This window comes from Arvicanthis niloticus, chromosome 12 (genome assembly GCF_011762505.2).
Source record: "Arvicanthis niloticus isolate mArvNil1 chromosome 12, mArvNil1.pat.X, whole genome shotgun sequence".
Classification (NCBI taxonomy): domain Eukaryota; kingdom Metazoa; phylum Chordata; class Mammalia; order Rodentia; family Muridae; genus Arvicanthis; species Arvicanthis niloticus.
Window position 1 is genome coordinate 43,666,869 of NC_047669.1, and position 20,744 is coordinate 43,687,612.

Consider the following 20,744-nt stretch of genomic DNA (forward strand, 5'->3'; position numbering starts at 1 on the left):
TGTGATACACAGGCATCACTTAGCACTGTTCTTTTTTAATGCAAATTTTATTTATTTTATTTACATTTCAAATGTTATTCTTCTTCTCAGTTAAACCCAATCTTCCTCCCCCATCTCCCCTGCTTATATGAGAGTGCTCCCCCACCCACCTCATTCCCCTTAACACTGTTCTTAAAGAAATGCTGAAAACAATATAAGTGTGCAAAATTACATACATGTGATGTAATTGCCATTCACTCCCCAGCTGGGCTCTAGAAGGTAGGCATCCTTTCAGGTGAATAATTAAGTAGGCTGTAGTTCAGGCTGTCTCAAAGTGTTAGCATTCCAAGTGCAGAGAGAACCAGCTGGTGCTGAGTAAGCAGAGGTGGTATATCGCTGTCTACAATCTCTGAGAACTTCCTGTCTGAAGAGTGTATTGTGTGGCTAAGCCTGTTTAATGGTAACTGGTCTGTCTGTCTGTCTGTCTGTCTGTCTGTCTGTTTTTCTCCTAGGGTGGTACTACAGGCTTTTCATCAACTTTGTGCTACGGAGGCACATTTTCTTCTTTGTACTGCAGACCTATTTCCCAGCCATGTTGATGGTGATGCTTTCGTGGGTTTCATTCTGGATTGACCGGAGAGCTGTCCCTGCAAGAGTCTCCCTGGGTAAATAAAACTTTCCATTTGTTGTAAAAATTACAATCCAGAGGGAAAGCCAAGGAGGTAAATAAATATGGACGCTGCATGGAGGAGCAAGGAGAGTGGTGGATTAGTCAGGATGCATCCGTGTGTTCGGACTAAGGTGTTTATCTTTAGCTGACTCCAAGGACAAGTTGTAGTTGGGCTCTTTCTTTGGCCATTGAGTGTTTGGAGGTGAAGGTGTTCCTGACTTATCAGCAGCTGAATGAAAGTAAGAAAAGACGGTACAGTTATGAAGCAAAAATGAACCCACTTAAATTCCTTTTGCCACTAAAGCAACCCCATGTCCTTTACCCAAGTAATTTGGCTTTGCAAGGCAAACCTTTTGTTGCATAGAAGGAAGTAATTTACTTCCTTAAAGTAATTCACACTGCACTCTTGGTTTCTTAATAAATTCCAGGGCAGAGAATGCTAAATTTGGGAAGATGGGTACTGATCAGAAATTTGAACTTAACTCATAGGTCAGAGTGAGATTCAATGATGGCAGAATTTCCAGGGAAACGCCGTGCCTGCCTCATTAAGTCTCCACACAGGGATGATTGCCTAATCCATCTAGCATGTTAGATGCCACTGTCATACACTCTGATTTATGGGAGCCATTTCAGAACCACTTGGTGGTCACTGAGTCCTTGTAAAGTGGAATGTGCCAAGCTAAGCACTTGGAAGAAGACATGTTAGTTAATGAGGACCCAGGAGTTAATGTCACTTGTCTTCTTGACTGGTATAGGACAATTTCTGGTTTCCTGTCATTTTTTTTCTTTTTTTTTTTTACCTGTAGAGCTTGGTCCTGAGAGAAGATTTTAATACATGCTTCACAATCGTTGTAATCATTGTAACTATAATAAAATTCATCCCAGAAAGGATCGTTTTTGAAGTTAATGTTCACAAATTTTATGCCTACTTCAAAAGATCACTTGAAGACATAAATTATTAATATTAATAGTGTGTTCACCTCTTTCCCTTATAAAAGCCACAGTCTGCAAGCATATCAGACTTGAATTATCTTCAAGGAAAAATATCATCTGAATGAGTAATTAAATTATTTTGACTGTGCCTTCATATCGGAACATCTGTGTCCTGATCTCAGTACTACAGGGGCAAGCACAGACCCAAATGAGAGTCTGAGGGCACATGCAAGCACCCACAGGAGACTGAGAAAGACATTCAGTCTAGGAGTACGTTAGCATGGCTTCTGACCATATCCCTCAAGTTGACTGCTCTGTACTTACATGGTAAGAATGGCAGCTGTAATAGCTAGTAGGCTGAAGTGAAGTTTGTATGCAGAAATTCGATGCCCAAGCCTCTTTGAAACTCTGTTCTCCTATATCTGTGTTTATCCCTGAGACATAGGAAATTTTTGCTTGTTTATGTAAATTACCATCCAGATCAGAGCAACCTCTTTCCCACGGTTACTGCCACAAACTGTAGCTTTCCCATAATACTGCTCGATTCCTGGGCTTTAACTTCCTACTACCCTCAAACCCTGCCTATGTTTCTTGACTTTCTAACTGCAGTGCTGTTCAGTTCCAGAAGGCACGGGGTGGTATTTCAAAACATGGTTATAATGTTTATTGATCAAATTGGGTAATTAACATTACTACCTCATCATTACTTAGTGTTTGGTGCTTTTGAACTCCCAGTAATTGACAAGCTGTATTGTAAGCTATTATAAACCATCGTCCCCATTGTGGCAGAAAATCCACTTTGTTTGTGACTGTGTACCCACTGCTAGCCTCTCTCTCTAACTCCGCATCCCCTTGCCCTTCTTACCTTTTTATAATTAAAATTATGCATAATGCTAACATTTTAAATAACTTTAACACCTGCAGGAATGTGCAGAACTTTTCCCTCTGTTCTGACTTCATTTAATGTCGTGTCTTCCAGTTCCGTCCACTTCTACAAACAACAGGCTATCACTTTTAGGACCTATAGAACTTCATCCTGTACATGGAAAATTTTCATTCATATATCTATCTTTTCATTTTTATAGCATTTGTTAATGGTACAAACTAATGGGCTTCATTATGACACTTTTATTGGGTACATTTTGATCGTCTTTCATCCCCTATTACCATATTCTATTCTCTACCCCACATCGTTTCCCTTCCTTCGCCCCCAAATTCTCCTTTTTTGTGTATTATCTCTATTGTTTTGGTTTTCCTATAATTGTTATTGTTACCCGCATATGAACACAATGTAAATATACTATTGAGTACTTTTGGTGTATATATATTTTAGGGCTAACACTTTCTACTGGACAATTGCTTAGGGAACTCATCCCTAAGAAAGACTGATTCTCCTTCACTCAGTAAGCATTGTCTGCCTGTAGTTTTTCATCTCAGGGTAGGGCCTTGGCAACTGGCGGTGTCGTTGTTCTCATTTAGGTAGCCATATTGTTCAGATGTAGTGGGCATAGATTTTCTGTCCTATATAGAAAACATAATCCTGCAGCAGATATCCTGGTCCTCTGACTCCTAGAATTTTCTCTTTTCCTTGTTGTTTCCTGGGAGTTATGGGTAGGGATTGTGTTTTAGATGCATCAGTTGAGGTTGGGCACTCATGGTTAGTTGTTGTCTGTTTCGGCCCGAGCTGCCCCACGCTTGGGGGCCAGAAATGTTGAGAACTGCACTACCCCACGTTTGGGAGCCAAAATGTCTCAGATCGTTCTGTCAGTGTTGGAACCCGCTATGCCAAAAGCCTTGGGGGCTAAACTGTTAGAGCCTGCACTGCCCCAAGCTGCTCCGGTTTGCGGGTGGGGATTCAGCAAGAGAGAGTGTGGACAGACACGAAGAATGGAGACCAGACAGAGTGTGATTCAATCTCGTTTATTCTTCAGTCTCTCTTCCTAGTCCAAGTCCCAAGTCTTGAGTTCCTAGTCCCTAGTTCCTAGTCCCTACTTCCTCCAAGTTCCAAGTTACTTCTTCCAAGTGCTAAGTGCCTACTACCTAATAATAATAATTCTTCTTCCGAGTTCTCTAGTCCAAGTGTCTTCTTCCTCAATGCCTAATTCCTACTCCGTTATACTCTCTGAAGTGTCTGATTCTCTGTTACTCCAAATTGTTCTGAACTCTCCTGTCTGCCTCTTTCCTTTTATATATCTCACGTCTAAGCCACGCCTCTAAGTCACATCTTTAATCATGCCCTTAGGGCTTGTCTCTAAATCTGATCTCTAAGTCACACCCTTAAGTCACACACCTTTAAGTCTCACACACCCAAGGGAAAATCCTGGGTATTTAAAGCAAGATGGTATCAGAGTGTGCTCAGCTGTTGCAGGCTAATGTAATCAAGTCACTTATCAGGATATATGGCTCAAGATGGCTGCAAGGATGATAGCTGCCTTCTGTCGGCTCCCCACAGTTGTCTTCATTTTGACCAATTGTGGCTTACTATAATAGTCTGTGTAGTGCAAAAAGAAGCTTCAACCAGTATAACTTATAACTAAATTCTAATACTCATCCTTATATTTTCTTCTAGTACTTTAGAATTTCAGGTTTTATACTCCAACAAGTGATCCTATCGGTTTCTTTAGAGTTTGTAATAAATTTTCACTGAAAGTAGTGAGACGTCTGGTTTCGTTAAATAGCTCAGGATGTGATTTTTTTCTAAAAGGTTAGTCACAGTGTAGAATCTGAAACTGCCTGCTAGATGAAAAGCCATGGTCTATTTTGTATTGTGAGCAGATCTTTCACCGACAAGCTTAGATACTTGAAAAGCATTAGCTTACAGAGTACCTTCCAGATCTCTCAAAGATTCCTGCAATTTACTGTATAACATCCAAAAGCCAATTGATATTTCCATTAATTCCTCACAAAAATTGAGGAATAGGAGGTTTGCAAAAACATATGTAAGTCTGGCAGCATTGTAAGGCAGACTTGAAAGTCAGTCACATGATTAACGGTCAACAGCCTTGTTCTTTCAGTTGATGTGACAGAGTAAGCAGACCAGGTTCAAGAAAATCAGTACCAAGTACTACACCAATTGGGATGATTGGGGTTTTGTTGTTGTTGTTGTGTTTTTTTTCCATTTTAATTTCAGATTTAATTCTCTCTTTTTTTGGATATTTTATTTACATTTCAGATGTTATCCCCTTACCCCATTCCCCCCCATCCAGGAACCCCCTATTTCATCCCTCCTCCTCCTGCTTCTATGAAGATGTGCCTCCACCCCCCACTTTCACCTCCCTACCCTCAAATTCCCCCACACTCAGAGTCCAGCCTTCATAGGACCAAGATCTCCTCTCCCACCTATGCCCAACAAGGCCATCCTCTCCTACATATACAGCTGGAGCCATGGGTCTCTCCCTATGTGCTCCCAGGCTGGTGGTTTAGACCCTGAGGAGCTCTGGTTGGTTGGTATTGTTGCTCTCCTCATGGGGCCACACACCCTTTCAGCTCCTTCAGTCTTCACTCTAACTACTCCATGGGGAACCTTATGATCAGTTCAATGGTTAGCTGTGAGCATCTGCCTCTGTATATGTCAGGCTCTGGCAGACCTCTAAGAAGACAGCTATATCAGGCTCTTGTCAGCATGCACTTCCTGACATCCACATCAGCGTCTACCTTTGGTGCCTGCACATGGGATGGATACCGAGGTGGAATGGTCTCCAGACGGCCCCTCCTTCAGTTTCTGTCCCACACTTTGTCTCCCTATTTGCTCCCTTGAGTATTTGGTTACTCCTTCTAAGAAGGACTGAAGCACCCACACTTGGTCTTTGCATTGTTCTTTTGAATAAAAATGGCATTTCACTGAAAATAAGGAGGCTAGGAAATGGTCCAGAGCTTACAATGAGTGTGCAAAGCCCCATGTTTGATCAGCAGTACCACAAATAATAGACCAATGGATGATCAAGTTGCCATCTAGTTCTCCCTTGAATCCTACAACTAACTGATGGTGTTCCTTAAAATAGCTTTTGTTCTTTGGTTTGTAAAAATACTGCATAAACTTCACATCCCACATACAAAATGGTTTATGTTTGTGCACACATGCAAGAGAAATTCATGTAATCAGCACAGAAATTACCAGACTTTAATGACAATCACTAGACTCTGATACCCCTATGAATAGAAATTGCTGCTTCTGGCCACTGAATGGTGCTATGATATATAATTCATACCTTTTCTATATGTGCTCCATGTTGTCCTTCTAGCTATGCCTATAGGAAAAACATTCTTAAAAGAAAAATGCCTTCTTACATGAAGTCAAATAAAGACCACCCCTCCCTGAGGAAAACTATTTATAGTACTTCACTGAAGGGGTTAACAAAGTCATAAGTTCCAACAAGTGATGTCTGTGAGCCTACTACTGTCATCATGGTTAATGAACTACTGATTCATCATGCCTGGCCAAAGATAGCCAATAAAATGCAGACATGAAGAGTCCTCCCCAGACTGCCCTTAATTCACCCACACGTGTGCTTAAAAGTTAATACGGTGAAACTGCAAGGGCTCAGGGGAGCTGAGTCAAATGGCCTGACTAAATATTTTCTCATAACATCTTTCTAACTATGCATACTGATATCAGTAGGTGGAAATGTAATTTCCCAATGCATTATATGACCTTTCCTTGACTAAATGGTCAGGTCGTGTGATTCAAAACCCCTTTATTGGGATGTTCAGTTTAATGGATCTGCAAGGAATACCATTTGTCAAGATTAATGTGTTTCCAAGGGATGGCTCGGGACATAATAGGTATGTTTAATGTGGCTCTAATCGTCCCAGCTTCCACTTCTATTGCTCTAAGAATTTATGTCAGTTATCTTACCACTTACTCCCCCATCCAACAACTCCTCCTCCCCACTCTCATTAATTTTATCATTAGTATTATTGCTGATTCTATGTAATAAAAATATGTACTGCCAGTGATTAAAACAAATAAAGAACTGGTAAATTAGTTGGGCTAAATATCCTTTTAAGAGAAAATGATTGATACTTAATTCCCTCCTGGCAAATATAGATATTGTGGTTTATTTTTATTAATCCAAATGGTTGATTGTTCTGGTGTACACTCATAACTCATAAACACTTATAACTTTTCTAACCCATTGTTTTATCCACTAAGTCTAAATTGCCATCTATTGAAAAACATTAAAGTTCTATGTTGCATGTCTTATAAAATGAAGAAAAGGTATTTAATTTTTTTAACTACTGATGGAAGTTACTCTATAGGAATGTGAGTTCAGGATTCCTTGCCTAGAAGGATGGATTAAAACCTCTGGCCCATTGAAAGTACAAAGTACCTTCTAACCTTTTAACATATCCTCACAGTACTTTGTAGCATCTTAACTTAGAGATCTACCATATGGAAATCAATTTAGAATTGTATAAACCAAGGGAATTCCATTCCAGGTCTAAAATGAGAGACAGTAGTTATACAATAAAAATCACAGATTTAGCAATAGCAGGAAGAAATTTGAATCATATTCCTGATAAAATGTGGGCCAACCACTCAGCTATTTTCAGCATATATTTCATTTTTGTAATCTATGACCAATATTTACCAAAGTGCCTGGGAGGTAAATATCTGTTTGAAGCAAACGGTTTTTAAGCTATATTCTTGGTTTCAGCTCTTTGTAATATATTAATAAAAATTCACATCTTCATGTTTGTGTAACAAGTATGTTTTGGAGCCAAACATAGAGGCAGCATGTAGCTGTATACAGGCTATTTGCTGTTGTTTATTTATTTATTTTTATTGTTGTTACCTGGAAACCTCAGATTGAGTCCCTTTGCTTATTGTTAAAGCTAGAATAGAGTTTATCAGTCAAATCGGTGTTTAGGTGAGATTCTGGATTTTTCCCCCTGTGGTAACTATCAAGCTACAAGGCTATAATGTGCTTTGTTATACAAACCTAAAACTTCCTTTGAGATTGAGTGGCTCTGTAGAATTGCCATTGTATTTGACACAGGGCTCCCTTGCAAGAGCACTTCATGCAATCCTGTGGAGTAGATAGAGGCCTCTTGGTGAAAGTATCTCTCCGTTAAGAGTAAATCACAGTCCTCTTCCTGCTGTTGGAGATTCCCCACAATTCATAAACTCACTAAGAATTTCATTTGTGCCTCCCTGGTGTGAAGTTAACAAATAAAAGCACTGCAGCCCGTGTGCATTTCAAACACTTGCAATACTGTACCTTCTCTCCAGACAGCTCTCTAGCAACAGTCTTCTGAGAAATTAGCGTAGAGATTGAATAACTCTCATAGCTAATAGCTAGTGTTTTAATAAAATGTGAGTCACTCCTTCCCAACTCTTCACCTGGAATGTTCATACAAGAGAACAAAGAGAGAAAAGATAGAAGGGAAAGATTTGTGCCTACACACACACACACACACACACACACACACACACACACACAAACAAGGTGAGGGGAGAGGGAGAGGGAAGGGGGAAAGGGGAATGGAGAGGAAGAGGAAGAGGGAAAGGAGGAGGAAGAGGGAGAGGGAGGCTCAAAATTCCAGAGAACAGAGAAGGGGAAAGAAGGGAAGGAAACAGTGACAGAGGAGGAGAGGAGAGAAAGGAGTGATGACTGGCATTCACCAGTTGCTCAGAAACAGCCTCCGACAGTAGTACAAACACTGAGTTGAAGTGTAGTTTCATATATGGGGGTTCAAGGAGAATAATGATGGCTCTTTAGAATTCTTGATGAAAAAAAATGTGGTTAATAGTAGTCTTCACTAGTACTTAATGTCAACCAAGACAAAGATAAAATCCCTTTGCATCATTAAAGAGTAAGGTAGACAAAGTCAACTTATTACAAACAAGAGTCATTAAATAATTTAATGACTGAAAATGGGCTTGTCATTTCTTTTCAAGAATTACTTAAATTGGTCATGTGTTTACCTCACTAGGATGATCAGAAGTTGTTCCCTAAAGGACAAGCTTCAAACATGGTTAGGCTTGGGATATTTAGATGGAAGGATGTTAGATGTGAGTTGTGGGCAACAGCAAGACACATAGGTGGAGCAAAAATCCAATGAGAACCTTTTGATGCCCAGAACTAGCATGCGATCACTCACTCCAACTCTGAAACACTAGATTGATTTTGTTCTTAAGAGAAACATGGGGATGATCCAGGGATTGAACTGCTGTGCACTGACTTTCTCATTCATTCTTCTTGAACTGCAGGAATCACCACGGTGCTCACCATGTCCACAATCGTCACTGGTGTGAGTGCATCCATGCCCCAGGTGTCCTATGTCAAGGCAGTGGATGTATACATGTGGGTCAGCTCCCTCTTTGTGTTTCTGTCAGTCATTGAGTATGCAGCAGTGAATTACCTCACCACAGTGGAAGAGTGGAAGCAACTCAACAGGAGAGGGAAGGTACAGCTTTGCATTGAATGTCAACTCCTTTCAGAAAGTGCTAGGTTTGGTGTTGTTTCCTGTTGCTGTGATAAAATACCATGTCAAAGCCAATTTCCAAAAAAGAGGGTTTATTTTGGTTCACAATGCAAGGATACCATCCATCACAGTGGGGGAAGTCAAGACAGCAAGAGATTGAAGCGGCTGTTCATATTCCACTCATGACCAGGAAGCAGAGAACAATTAATGCAAGCTGCTGCCTCTTTCTTGCTTATACAGTGTAGGATTCTAGCCAAGGAATGGTGCCACCCACAGTGGGACTGCTTCCCACCTCAAGCAACACAATTAAAAGAACCACCTACTGAACCAAATGGCCCAGAAGCCCATTTGGCAAGTGATTCTCAATTCTGTCAAAACGGCAATTAGCAGTAAATATCCCAGGGCAAAGACTAACTTCTTTAGCAAGCTTCTTACAGTTTATCAAACTCTTGCATTAAATCCAAATGCCTTGGCAAGGGTCAAGTCAGCAGGATTGTGAGAATATAATGTGGAACTTTAATCTCTGCTGGATGCTAGCTGCTTTCCTCAGCATCCTCATTCACTCTCCCTGAGGGCTTTTGTGCATAAAGAATTCTCAGTACAGGTTAGTCTCTGGACTCTGCCCCGTTAAAAGAAGAAAGTGTTGTACAAACTACCTCTTTTCTAATTGTTGATGATGATGTTGATAGTCATGGTGGTGGTGATAGCTTAGAACGTTTTAGGCTTTCATCCTCTATTGGCATTATGCCAACACCTCAAATATTTTGGTAATTTGATTTTCATGCTAACCCCAAGAGGTCTGTGTTTTCTCACCTTCATTTCACAGCGAAAAAGAAAAGCACAGCCAAAGTCACAGAGTTAAAGGGCTCAGAATTAGCTTGTGCATCTATGACTATAAAGGCTCTGCTCTCAACCAACGGTGATATGTTTTTTCTCTTTGTCACTTACAAGAATACTAGAACGAAATGAGAAATACTTCTCTCCATAATGTCCTGGTAGTGGAGTATCTTCTGCACTCTAAAATTGATCCAGTTTTTTGACATTACTTAATAATGTCAAAAATGTCAAAAAACAAAATTAATATATTTGTTGCTTTTTACTGCTGTATTTCACAAGCAATTTGGGTACCAGTCTCCTGTTCTTATGAAAACTTATAGAGACAATTTCTATGTGTGCACATATACATAATTTTAATGAAATATGTTCACACTGGCTTTAAGCATTTGTTTTAAAGATTTCTTTTTAAAAGGAATATCTGTATATTGATGCTTTGCTGCATGTACTGAAAGGGTTAAAATTTTTCAAAAACTCCTAGCAGGGTGAGCAGAACCAAGAGTGCAGGTCAGCTTGGTCATAAGCTCTGTGTTTCAGGAACTTGGCTGACCACAAGGTAAAATAATGGGCTGGGACTTTCCACAGGTACTCTCCAATAACCCTCCTTTACTCCCCCTGGGTTGTGGTTTGCCCCCCTGAGTTGTGGTTTTTAACTTTAAATTTGCTCTGTCTCCAAAGCTCCGAGGTCAAACCCCACTGCCCCTGTATGGGTCATGGGTCTTGACCTCAACATGTTGATCAAAATATACCTCTTGCTGATTGCATCAAGTTTGGTGTCTTGTGAGTTAATGGGTGGCCTCAAACTCCTGAGGCTTGGGTGAGGCCCTCCCTTTGTGGGGGGCTTACAGTACCACATGTGTGAATTGTCCATAGAGGCCAGAAGGGGGCATTAAATCCCCTGGAAATGAGGTTCAGACTCCAGTATAATCTATCATGTGGGTCCTGGAAACAGAAACCAGGTCCCGTGTAAGAGCAGTTAAATATCTTTAACTGCTGAACTATGTCTCCAGCCCTAAGATTTGCAGATTGTCATATGAGCATTTGTGTATACTCAACATTGTTTGATATCTTAATTTTTCTAATGAGAATATTTATTTTCACACTTTTTTTTTTTTTATTTCATCATCATCCACTGAAACTGCACATCAGGTCCCGCATTTAAGTTGTGCAGAAACAGTCTTCTCTGCTTTATAGGAGAAGCAGGATGTTGATGAAATAGAATAATTTGACAAGTGATGAACAAGAGAACTGAGTTTCAATTCAGGCCTCAGAGAATAATAATTTCAGTCACTCATTTTACGTCCTTTGGGTCAAAGCCCTATAGTAACTGACTTTGTTTTATTCCACAAACTTTTGTTTCTTTTCTTAACTGCATGGGGCCTTGCCACAAACCTGTGCACCCTGAGGAGGACACAGGTGTGAGGATGCCAGAAGCTTTCAGTTGCATGTGACACCGGAGTGCATGTACATTACCAGTATTCTTGTGGAGCCTAACTCTGCAGGACCAAGGTAGAACCTGAGAGGCTATGCATTTGACAAGCTCCCAGTGATGCTAAAGCCACTGGTCCTCACCAACACTGGAGAAAGCAATGGTTTGGATAAACTATAGCATGAAAGATGAAAGGGGGAAAGTGTGTAGAGAGGGAAAGATTTCCTTGTGTCTTGTTTGTTTGTTATAATGTAGTGAGTGGTTAATGCAAGGACTAGACACTGAAGTAAACTGGGATTACCCATCTATTTCTTTGACTCTGAAATATACCTTCCTGCTCTTCTCACCATGTTCATACCACCTGAACCTTTTATTATTACTTAAATTTGTTCTTTGACAATTTTCCACATGAATAGCTTACATATTGAGTACTTTCACCCCAGACCCTCTCCTATCTTCCTATCCCCACACCACCACCCTCATCTAGCTCCTCTCCTTTCCCTCTCCTCTAAAACTCTTTTCTTGACGTCCATAGCTATTCATTTCATTTTGTCTCACTTAGTTTAACAAGGGCTGTCTATATAAAGCTATCTGTTGGAGCTTCTTGGGCTCAGCAGTGGATACACAACTAAAGACAAGAACTCTCCCTCTTCCAGAATCTATTAATAGTCAGTGGTTCCGTTGTAATGGGTAGTTCCCCATGAGCTCCTCCTTCTTCCGTGACTAGTTATTAACAGGCCCAGTTTGCTGTGCGGCCAGTGATGGCACCCACAGTAGATCCCGTCATGATTGCATTTGTTCTACAGAATCTAGAGGATGGCATTTCTCAGCCATTCACATTTCCCAGCTCTTCTATTGTCCCCTCTTCATTATTCCCTCTTCTACAGTGTTCTCTGACTGTCTTAGGAGATAGTGTAAATGTCTTGCCCAGGACTGAGCCTTCAGTCATCACTTAGTCTTAGCACCTTGAGTAGCCAGAAGTCTGCATTCACTGCAAGAAGAGAATCGTCTGATTATGGCTAAGAGTAGCATTTGCCTATGTGTATAAATACAGGTATTTAGAAGGCAATGTTTGATGCTGTGTTAATTTAGTTAAACAATAGAAGTAAGTTCCCCCTCTTGAACCCATCACTTCTCCATCCCTTCTCCAGGGATGGGTTTTTAACAATGACTACAATGACTCCTTCTCCATCACCATATGTGCCTGCACACTGCCATGCTTCTCGTCATGATGATAATGGACTGAATCTCTGAAACTGTAAGCCAGCCCCAAGTAAATATTGTCTTTTATAAGAGTTGCCTTGGTTATGGTGTCTCTTCACAGCAATGAAACCCTAACTCAAACAGTGTTTTCTTAGGGTTTTGCTTTGTTTTTATTTCTTTGTATATTTTAGAGCATCCTCTGTTAGATGTTCAGACAGCAAAGATTTTCTCCCTTTTTGTGGGCTGACTCTTTATTCCAGACTGAAGTTTCATGAGATCCTCTTGGTAGGTTGCTGCTCTTGCTCACTGCACCACCAAAGTGCTATATAGAAACCCAATACCTGTGACTGTGTGTGGAAATGCACTTCCTATTTTTTCCTTTAGCAGCTTCAGAATATCAATCCTTACGTTTAGGTCCTTGATCCATTTGAAGCTGTTTTGTGTAGGGTAGGAGATACAGATCTAGTTTCATTCTTTTGCATATTAGTACCCAGGTTTCCCAGTACTGTTTCTTAAAAATGCTTTTCTCTAGTGTGTATTTTTGACAACGTTGTCAAAGACCAGGTAGCTGTGGTTAGGGAGTTATATTTGAGTCCTCTATTATAGGCTGTTGTGGGAAATATTAAAAAGGTGACACCATCCCGTGCTAAACCCAGCTACTCTCTGCCCTGGTGGGCTGGGCAGCCATGCACTGGTGGGCAATGGCCGGCCTGTTCTTTTCTTGTGGAGACTCTCTGACTCAGAACTCCAAAATCTCTCCACCCAGTTTGCTAAGTTCCCATTGGCCGGTCGCTGTAGCCCCAAGCTTCAAGTCTCCCATGGTCTTTTGTGGTGCAAAATCAGGCAAACACATGCTTTGCTGCCTCCCCCTTTTCTCTGGAACCCAGTCTAGCTGCCCCTGTGAAGGAAAACACCACACAAATAGTTCAGCAACAGTGGTAACTCAGTCGCTGAGCGGGACAACTAGAATCCTAATCTTGTAAGCCACATTAAGTCTAGATCCTCCACTGGCGAATCCTGGCAGATCCTCCATTGAAACCAGGCGACACTAGTAGCTACATCTTGTCCTTTCACTAACCCTGTCCAAAAGCCCCTATCCCTCTCCTGCCTACTCTCTTCCCCTCTCCAACCCAGAGGTCCCGCCTACTTGCCCAGTGATTGGCTCCTTTACTCATTAGGGAATGGTTCACAAGAAGTCACCTGAGTACAGTGACTCATTCTTCGTTCCAGACACACCCTCCTGGGAAAGTGGAATCAACATCAAAATACAAACAACCCCAGGGCCATCCACAACAATAGTCCACTCATCTATGAGTCCTCTTTGGTTCCTCTAGCACGCTATTTTTATTACTAGGCCTCTAAAAATTAAACTTGAAGTTAAATATAGTGTTAAATAATACTCATTTTGGTCAGGATTGTTTTGGCTGTTTGATCTTTTGTGCTTCCATATAAATCTTAAGAAAAATTTTTTTTCTATGTCTATGAGAAATGGCCCTGAAACTTAATTTGATTGTGGTGGTTTAAATAGGAATAACTCCCATAGCATCATGCATTTGAATGTTTGGTGCATAGGGAGTTGCATTATTAGGAAGTGTGGCCTTGTTAGAATAGGTGTGACCTTGTTGGAGGAAGTGTGTCATTGTGGGAGTGAGCTCTGAGGTCTCTGGGCGTTCAAGCCACACCCATTGTGGCACACAGCTTCCTACTGCTGCCTGTGGATCAAGATGTAGAACTTTTAGCAACTTCTCCAGAATCATGTCTGCCTACATATCTTCATGTCGCCCACTATGAGGATAATGAACTAAATATATGACACTGTAAGCCAAACCTAGGTAACTGGTTTTCTTTATAAGAGTTGCTATGGTCCTAGTGTCTCTTCACAGCAATAAAACCCTAACTAAGACATTAACATTGCATTGAATCTGTAGATTGCCTTTAGCTGGAGGCCACTATTGTAATTAATATCCATATCTCATGAGCATGGGGCATCTTTTCCATCTTCTGATGTTATCTTCGATTCCTTTCTTCTAGATTTTTTGTTTACTTAAATATAGATTTTTAATGTGTGTCTTTATGATTTTCTAAATTTTATCCTCTGATGCCTTTCTTTCATCTTTAATTTTATTGATTTGTGCTTTCTCCCTTTTGCTTAATTTGGCAAAGGGTTTGTAAATATTGTTTATCTTTTCAGAAAATCAGTTCCTTATCTCATTGATTCCTTATATTAGTATATTTTATTTAATTCTGCATTGTTGTTAGTTATTTCTCTCTACTGTTTCTCGATTTTATTTTTTTTCCTTGAATTTTAGGCTTTAAGGTCCATCATTATGTTAGTTCTTTTAAATCCTATTTATTTATGTCAGCATTTAGCAATATAAATGTTACTCAGGACTGCCTTCATTCAAATCCCATGGATTTGAGGGATGTTGTATTCATTTTCACTTGGATCTAGAATTTTTTAAATGTTTCTTATTAGTTCCTTCAGTGACTCATTTATAAATAACGTGTCGTATAATCTCTCTCAGTTTATGATCTTTCTGTATTTTCTCTTGATGTTGATATTTAACTTTGTTCCATTGTGATCAGATAGAATACAGGCTGTTTCTATTTTTCTATATAGTCAAGATTTGCTGCAGTAGCTATTTTTGGTTATCAATTTGATTACATCTGGAATTAACTAAAATCCAAGCAGCTGGGTACAGCTGTGGGGGATTTTTTTTTTCTTGATTAAATAAGTTGAAGTGGGAAGACCCACTTTTAATCCAGATTTTTTTGAGGTGGGAAGATCTACCTTTAATCTGAGCCATACATTCTGTCAGCAGTCTATATAAAAGACACATGAAAGAAGGAGAGGTTTGCTTTTTGCCCGCTGGCTCTCACACTAGCAATTTCATTTGTTTACTGGCATTAAAGCCTACTTCTTTGAGATTCTGATGTATACTGAAGAACAGCTCATGGACTGAACAACTACTAGTTTCTTGAACCTTCTATGGGTAGACAGCATTGTTGGATTAGCTGGATCATAGCTATTCTAATAAATTCCCTTCATATATATATACATGTATATATATGTGTGTATATACATATACATAAACATATCTATGAAGGGAATTTATATATGTATGTATATATGAGCATGCTGATAGCATATAGTTGCTGATAATAGATAGATAGATACATAGATAGATAGATAGATAGATAAAATCATTCTATAAATTCTGTTTTTCTGGAGAATCCTGGTTAACACACTAGTTTTATGATTTCATATGTGGTCTATTTGGAAAAAAGTTTTATGGGCTACAGAACATAATGTGTGTCCCTTAGTGTTTAGGTGGAATGGCATAGGAATTTCCTAGGTACATTTGATTTACTGTTTCTTTTCACGCCAATGTTTCTCTGTGGTTTTGTATTTTGGGGGTTATTGTGTCTCAGTGTTCTATCTATTGGTGATAGTCATGTATGAAAATTCCCCACTTTTATTATTTTTTATAGTTTTTTATTTATTTTTTTCTTATTTTATTTTATTTACATTTAAGATGCCATCCACTTTCCCCATTTCCCCTCCCTAGAAAACCCCTGTCCCATGCCCCGCCTTTCCCTTTTGCTTTTATACAATTTTTTTAAAATGTTAATCAAAGGATTTATAAGTTTGGTAATGCTCAATCAGAAGCGTAACCCAATACTCAACCTAGATATAAAAACTATCTTTGACTGGTGGAGACCTGTGAACATCGGCCTCCATGCCCCCTCTCTCTTTCTCTCTCTCATCACCTAGCTTCTCCTCTCCTTCATCTTCTCTCCTTACTCCATCTCTTCCTCTCTGTACTCCTTCCCACTTAGCTCCTCCTACATATCACTCTTCCTGTTAAAGTAAAACTTTTCTCTCAAAATACAGTTAGAGCATACTTATTCCTAATTGTATCAGTGAGGTACAAGATAGTCCTAATACCCAGTCCATCATTTTGTTGACTAACCAGAACCTCTGTCATCTCTTCTAACTAAAACACTTACTTTTGATCCCGGCTTTTTTTTTTTTTTTTTTTTTTTTGGCTTTAGAATGAATGTCAGCTGAAAACTATCTACTCAGATCTCTTCTCTCAAAGTAAATAACCAGGATTGGCTATGAGACTATGGGTCTTCAACCCTGTCAGAAATCCGGAATGACTGAGTTAACTGAAGTTATGGGAAGCACTAAACGTAGCTTCTAAAACTTAGCCAATTTATAGAGACTGCTGAACACCTGAAAAGCCCCTATACTACCAAACATTCGAGCATCAAATCTTCAGCCTTCTGGCCCAGAGTCATCTGACAGACCTTAGTGATGCAGGATTATTAAGGGCTGATTACTCTGTCTAGGCAGATATAATCAGTCGACTATTCTGCATGTGTGTCCTCTTCTGGACAGCAATTTGTCTGTAGATGGAAAGAGGCAATTCTTGCCTAGTGGCTGTCACCACACAACTGGCATAACTCCAAGGATGGTCAATTTCTTCTTAGAATCCACAACAGGAAGCTGTCAGGAGCAGACAGGTCTCTAATCAGAATGGACATTAATATATAAATTTTTGTAGTGTCAATTCTATGGACTTCTGACGTTTTGAAAACCAACTATCCATGTAAGGTCACCTGGACTGTTGTCTGTACACTCCTCTCAGCTATTTCTAAATAAAATATGGGAAACACCCTAACAATAAACTCAAAGCCATAAATTTGCTATAGTCCCTTAACTCATAGGTTAATCGTCCCAAATCAGTTTAAAAAGTTAAGGAAGGACTGGGTCTAGGCCTTGTATTCCTAAATGTGTTATACAGGCACAATGCCTATGATAGTAACAATATTCATCTCACTTTTATATTAATAAGGAGCTCATACCAATGAAAATCTTAAATTTGAAATCAAAGTAAATTTTGTACCATTTAAGAAATTACAACTTGATCTTGATAATAATTATACAGATTTCTACCAATAGGTTATGGCTATGCAGTAAGTCCTAGCTAATCCTCCCTGTTCCAATAAAACCACTACTTTTCCCTAGAAAGACAGACCATTATTAACCACATTAGTCCCCAAGCCCAGGGAATAGGGGCGCTGACTCTTCTTTAACTTCTTCAAGCTGATTACAGGCATTGAGATATTAGAAGAGGGGTGGAATTCCCCACTTTTATAATGATAGAGTTAACCTGAGACTTTATAACAAGTAGTAGTAGTTTATGTAATTTGATGCACCTGTGCTTTATGTGCATCTATTTAGAATGATAATATTCTGTTCATGGAATGTTCCCTTATGGAAGATGATGAGACTTTATCGCTTCTTACTAGTTTTGTTTTAAAGTTTTCTACCATCATGACCACCTCTACCACCACCACCAACCCCACTGTACAAACATCAACCCCACTATCGTCACACACACACACACACACACACACACACACACACACACACACACACACACACATCTTTGCCAGCCACTAAAGGCCAGAAACAGAGACAACATCGCAAATAATAATCTTTTAAAACTCTCCTTAGTGCTGAACTAAGCCCTGAAAGGAAATAGAAGGTTTTTCCTAGTTCCAGATTCCAGAAACTAGCCTATAACAGTTACTCTGTATCTAGATAAGATGTGGCTTAGTTGAGTGGTTATCTGGGCTCTGGAGACAAAAAAAAAAAAAAAAAAAAAAAAAAAAGACTATTTCTAAATCTGTTTCTATCACACAGCTCACTTACAAACCTGTAAAAACAGGAGCTTTTGGTAAATTGTGGTCTATAAACTGTGATCAATTACAGGGGTAATTCTAGACTGTTCATAAGGAGAAAGAAAATAATACTCATTATCTGTAAAGCTTAGTTTTCTTAAGAATGCTGATAGCATATATTCAGATAAAAAAGTACAACAGGTGAGATGGTCCAATAGTATTCTGGGTAAGAGAGAACCCACTGATGATGCTGTAGCTTTAAATACTTGAATTTGTGGTTGAATATTATTGGCTATCTGAGGCTATGCAGTCTCAAGTTCTTGCATATTTATTTTGTGAGTATTCCACTTATTACAGAATTTTCCTATTCTAGAAAACATAGAAGGGTGATATAATTCAAAAGTGTGGTTCCCCACTAATTCATTAACTGACTGCGCAGAATAGTCACCATGCCTTCTTGATTCAGTAAAATAATATAGTTTTAAATTGGTATGAACCAAATAGGCATTTTGAATAGACTTTGCTCTGCAGTTTCCAATTTGAATTCTGAATAATTTCATCTAGAAAAATCTCTCCATTTTTGTTCATTTCTCAACTTCCCTAAAGATTAAGAAGGATTTTATTTTCTCCAAAAGCAATTACTAACAGCTGCTTCCTAGACACTACTTGATGCTGGTGAGAGCCACTATCTCCCAACATAAAAGTCAAAAAATAAATCAGTATAGATTCAATCAGGCACTGTTGCTGTAAAAATGATTAATAATTTACTTCTTCAGAAAAATAAGTCAATTTCTTCGTAGTTAATCTGGCTTTGTTAGCATCATTTAGAAGTGGTTTTTTTTCTTGTTTTTTTTTTTGGGGGGGGAGGGGATTGTTTGTTGGTGTTGGTTGGTTTGTTGGCAAAAAATAGGAAGACCTGTCTAGCTTTAAAAGATCAAATAAAACCCGCTCAATGACTCATTCCAACTCAAGTGTAAGTAAAGTGACTATTACTCTGGTTTGAGACCAGAAACCAAAACAAAAGACATCAGCCTGTGCATAATTATGTTCTCTCTACAGAGAAAAAATAAATTGGAAAGCAAATCCCAAAGGCTATGCTGGTCGTCTGATAATTCATACTCACTCACGACTCCTAAGGCCATGGCAAATTGTCCATGTTACTCAGAACAAAGCGGAGTGCAAGAGTCTGGGACAACTGTTTATCAGTTCAGGACTAGATTAGAGGTCACTGACACTAAATTCGTTAACAGTTAATTGTATGATGCCTAAATAACTCATGGAATTAAATATAAACCACCTTATAAATTAGGATCTGTTAGACAATGTTTCTCCACTTATTATTAAAATGATTTTTAAGTCAGATGCCAGAAGCAAAACTAGAATTCTTTATAACAAGCAAGACAAGCTGAACATTTGTAGAAACTATTTAATATCCAACTTATATTTTCCTATAGTTCCTATTCATAAAGTCGTATTTGTGCTTTACTAAAGAAAAGTCTTTTTGACAGATATCTGGAATGTACAGTATTGATGCAGTTCAAGCCATGGCCTTTGATGGTTGCTTCCATGACAGTGAGACTGATGTGGACCAGACTTCCTTCTTCCTACAATCAGAAGAGGACTCCATGAGAACAAAGTTCACAGGAAGCCCCTGTGCAGAGTCATCTCAGATAAAAAGAAAATCCCTGGGAGGAAACGTTGGTAGAATCATCCTGGAAAACAACCATGTCATTGATACCTATTCTAGAATTGTGTTCCCCATCGTTTATATAATATTTAATTTGTTTTACTGGGGTATTTATGTGTGAAGAGGACATTTTTGTCTGCTGACTTTTTCCTTTCGTTGTGGTACTCGGGATATTGCATGAGCTAGATAAATGTTTTACCATCCCCAGTCTGAAGAGGAATGTTTTCTATAGACTTCCATTGGAGTCAGATGGTGTTATTTACCTCCTGGATATGAGTTGGACAGTTAAACTGGCAGAGAGCCAGTCATGTCTCTTGGCCTCAAGAAGATATAAAAGATGACTGATTAACATTTATTGCAATGTTCAGGGTCTTGGAGAAATTTGGATTTATAAATAAGTATTATAGGCATGTGTATTATGAGGGAAATGTTTCCATCAGGAATAAATATTTTGTAACTATTTCATCTTGACACACTTTTTGTAAAAATGATCTTTTCAAACTAGGGAATAAAGCTGGACTGTGGCAGTTATTCAAGGGTAACTGATTTCTCAGTGTCTGCCAAATGACAAATAACATTGTCCTAAGGGAGAGCTTCCATCTTCAAGTGGTTCCGTCCATACACACTGGAGAGTCCTGTGAACAGCCCCCTCCTTGTATTTCCAGTCACGTTTTCTATATATTAAATTTCATATATGACTGAGTCCAAAATGGAAAGAATAATTAAACTTCAGTCTTTATTCATGAAATACTCCTTCGGTCGTCCATAACAGTATTCAAGATTCTGTAGATAAAGTATAAGTTTCATAACTTCCTTTATGTTTGTATTCATTACTTCTCTATAACTGTGACATGAGACAATGACCAAAGCAACTTTTCAAAGAAAGA

General features: G+C 39.1%; 1 protein-coding gene across 1 annotated transcript in view; it reads left to right on the forward strand.

The window, feature by feature from the left end:
- Gabrr3 (gamma-aminobutyric acid type A receptor subunit rho3) overlaps positions 1–20,388 on the forward strand; it is a 52,549-nt gene extending 32,161 nt beyond the window's left edge. The window contains exons 7-9 of the mRNA XM_034514709.2: positions 492–644; positions 8,796–8,992; positions 19,679–20,388. Coding sequence (XP_034370600.1) covers positions 492–644; positions 8,796–8,992; positions 19,679–19,978 — 650 coding nt within the window. The 3' untranslated portion in view covers positions 19,979–20,388. The remainder of the gene's footprint in view (positions 1–491; positions 645–8,795; positions 8,993–19,678) is intronic.
- Positions 20,389–20,744: the final 356 nt, after the last annotated feature.